At 41.3% G+C, this 3,874-nt stretch overlaps 1 protein-coding gene across 1 annotated transcript in view; it reads right to left on the minus strand.

Moving 5' to 3' along the window:
• STXBP4 (syntaxin binding protein 4) overlaps positions 1–3,874 on the minus strand; it is a 197,640-nt gene that overhangs the window by 130,416 nt on the left and 63,350 nt on the right. Inside the window, exon 11 of the mRNA XM_004707395.2 lies at positions 1,219–1,308. Coding sequence (XP_004707452.1) covers positions 1,219–1,308 — 90 coding nt within the window. The remainder of the gene's footprint in view (positions 1–1,218; positions 1,309–3,874) is intronic.

Here is a 3,874-nt window from a genome sequence, read left to right on the forward strand (position 1 = left end):
TTCTATGGCCACATTGCTTCTTTGTGATGATTTATAAACAGTACGTGGCTTTTATAAAAATTAGGCTATTACCCAAATATATCATTCCACTAAAGGCAGAACAAAAATAGATAAAGATAATCATTTTTTGCATCATATTTGGGATAAGTGGATGTGTACTTTTTCCTCCTCCGGAACCCTGGTGGGATGGTGGGTTATGCATTGGGCTACTAACCACAGGTCAGCAGTTCGAACCCACCAGCCTGTCTGCAGGAGATAGATGAGGCCTTCTGCTGCAGTACAGATTTACAGCCTCAGAAACACTTATACTCCGCTTACAGAGTGACCGTGAGTTCAACTGGACTCGTGGGCAGCGAGTTTGCTTTGTAGTTTGGTAGGAGGCCTGGTGGGACAGTGGTTACGCACTGGGCTGCAATCCATGTTGCCGGCAGTGTGAAACCCCTAGCAGCTCCATGGGAGAACGACTCCGGTAGACAGCTAGTCTCGGAAACCCACAGGGGTGGGGGGTGGGGTGGGGAGAGGGGACTGGGGTGTGTGTGGCTGTCACTATAAATCAGCATTGACGCTATGGCAGCGGGTTTGCTTTTTGGTTTGCCTCAGTAACATTTATGCTTTTAAGTGTGCCAGTGCTCATGGGGAGAAATGTCTTTCCCAATGAACAACTAGCTATCAGACTCACACCTACTGCCTTTGAGGTGATGCTGACCCATAGAGACCTCAAAGGACGGAGTAGAACTGTCCCTTTGGGTTTCAGAGACTAAATCTTTACAGAACCATATTTTGTCTATGGAGAGGCTGGTGGGGGGGAACCAATTACCTAGTGTTTAGCAACTCAATGTTTAACCCTGTACTTCACCAATCGACAGCTCTTTGTGCTGTAGGCTCCTCATCTAAATCTACTCCCCATCAACATGTAGAAAGAAAGGGTGCTGAGAAGTGTCCAGAGGAGAAGAAATGAGCAAAACTCATTGTTCCTACTAAATCCTACATGAATACTGAGGAATATAAATAAATACATGAGATGGAAAAAACAATTCTCTAAAGACCAATTGAAAAGATAATTATACCTTAGCTATATTATCTTAGTACTCTTCAATTAAAAATAAATCTAAGACACAGTTTTTTCTCAGATAATTCTATGTATCCTTCAGAATTCAAGACAGGGTAATTTTCTTTTTTTCCTTCAAATAAGTAGGATGATATTAACTTGAAGATTACCTTAAGTATACCCACTTCTTCCACAGCAGTATTTCTTTCACGCTGAAGTCTTCCCATGTCATCTGCTTCTAAGGAATCACAGGGGAGAAGCTGTCGATATTAAAACACAAGAGAAAAGTTACGTACTGGAAACTCATTACCAGAACTCACATAAAAACCCTTTCCGATTAGTCTTAGACTTTTGTTTTTAGCCAAGTTTTAAGCATTTGCTTTTTAGAGTATAGTTTCTCACTTTGTAGCCATTTTATTAGATAAAAGACATTGTTTAAGTCATGTTGGTATCTTCCGTTGTTTAAGCTTAACCTTACTTTGCTGTTACTAATAGAATTTAGATGCTTATGAGGTGTATGTACTCTCTTGCCACCTGTATGATTCTTTTAACAATATAATTTTGCTGTTTTACAATTCAACAATATAATTTTCCTTAAACCAAATGTCAGAACTGTTCATAACATCAGAAAGACGTTAGGTAATCATCATGTATGTTGATAAACCATTCCCTAAATCATCCACCTCCATGGTACCTATGGCTCTTGGACCTACCAACCCAAATAGTTTATATGTATCCAGTTAAGATTTATTTATTATGTATCTTACTTTTGACAGTAGGAAGATTAGAGATAAAGGGGGTTCTCTCCACCAAATGCCTATGCTAAACAAAACTTATCAGTGCATGCCACAATAAAGGGGTTGCCATGAAATTACCCACACATTACAGATATCTATGGGGACAATCCAAAGCTGAGCATGCTTAGACCCAGGTCACCTAGATCCAGGTTGAGTTCAGCCTGGGCTCACGCACACTAAGCATCACCATCTGCACCTGAACTCAGCCTCTATCGGTCAATAGCCTCAACCATGCGAGCACACACACACAGGACAGGCCACTCCTCCTTCGGGTCCTCTCTTGCAGGCTGGAGTCTAGGATCTGGCCCTCTCAGGGCTGGCACTCGCTCTCTCCTGGACTTTCCTTCATGCGAGCACACACACACACGCGCCACACGAGCACACACACACAGGACAGGCCACTCCTCCTTCGGGTCCTCTCTTGCAGGCTGGAGTTCAGGATCTGGCCCTCTCAGGGCTCGTACTCGCTCTCTCCTGGACTTTCCTTCCTTTTTGCTTCAAGCCCTCGTCAAGCTCTGGGCTCCTCATACAAGGCATTTTTCCCGGTGGATTTCTGCGCTTTCCTGAAGTGGACGGCTGCAGCCATGAGCTCTTGAGTGGCCCCTGTGTGGCCTTGCACGCGTTCCAGAAATAGCGGCACTTTCTGAGACTGTAAGACCTGAAGCTTCCCTTTCCCTCATGAAAGTTACTAGCATTTACGAAAGTGCTTCTGCTTCGTGAATTCTTTTGGCACTGACATGCAAGAACCAAAGTAGACCATACCAGAAACCTAACACTTCCACATCACAAAATGCAATGTAATAGTCGAATGGCTTTAAAAGATTTCTGCAAGGAAACTGTGGATAGAAGATAATATTAATAATTCATGTACAAGTGAACAATAACAACAAAAATAGTTGAGATGGCAATTTCTCTTACTTTTAGCATGATCTCTTTGATAGCCAATTACACGGTAAAATCTAAGGTACAGTCTAATTAAAAATAGAAATCCAAGTCTAGTGACAGTCATATTCCTATGGGGAAGACATAACAGAGCTGAAGAAAGTATATAAAAATATAATTTATAGTAATAAGTGAGGAATAGGATTGCCAACACTCACATCACTCCTTGTCCACCTCTTGGGCAGATATAATTCTACTTATTCTGTAAAGTTCACTCAAATGCCAATTCAGTTATGACTCTTCTTTTACTGTCATTATTTTGACCCTTCTGACAGGAAGTATTCCCTTTTTTAACAATGATCATTTTCTTCCCATTTTCCAGTTTCTTTATGCACAGCTGAGTCTTATATATATCTCTCAACACGTGTCATAACAGCTAACTCAAGGTCATGCAAGCTCTAGTTGATGACTACGGAGTTGATTTTTTATGGATGAGTCTTCAGGGAACTGGCTATCAAGGTTTTTTGTCCTTCCGTCCTGATCCGCATGGCGAGAAAACAGAATGTGAAAGGGAAAGCTAGGGACAGTACATCACTGTAGTAGTTTTTATTCTACTCATGTCAGGGTTTAAAAGGGTGGTTGCAATCTACTCAATTGATTTAACGGCAGCCCAAAGTGTGAAAACTTGGATTTAGGAAATTTGCCATCTCTGTGATGATGCCTTTAACATACTCCACCCATGAGATTTGCTCTGCCAGGGGGAACCATGGTATGATGATGTCATCGTCTGTGTGGCCAGGTTTAGAGACCTGCGCCCTGTGGGCTCCAGGCTGGCATTTCTGTGGGCAACCTGGCAATGATCATTTAAAATCACAGTATGAATATTATCTTGTTGGTATAAATGGGTTGTTGTTTCAAACCTTGGAGTTCTTGTCAAGTGCACAAAAGTAGGACTACCTTGACAGTGCCCCTTCTTCTTTTTTTTTTTTTACATTATTTAATATTTTCATTATATTTTTTCCTTGTAAGCTGGCTCCTTTCATTCATTCCCCTTCATTTTTTTTTCTTTTTTAACATTTTATTAGGGGCTCATACAACTGTTATCCCAATCCATACACACATCAATTGTGTAAAGCACATTTGTACA

The sequence above is a fragment of the Echinops telfairi genome, unplaced genomic scaffold (assembly GCF_000313985.2).
Source record: "Echinops telfairi isolate 266 unplaced genomic scaffold, ASM31398v2 ScPeMD7_7458;HRSCAF=8496, whole genome shotgun sequence".
Lineage (NCBI taxonomy): Eukaryota > Metazoa > Chordata > Mammalia > Afrosoricida > Tenrecidae > Echinops > Echinops telfairi.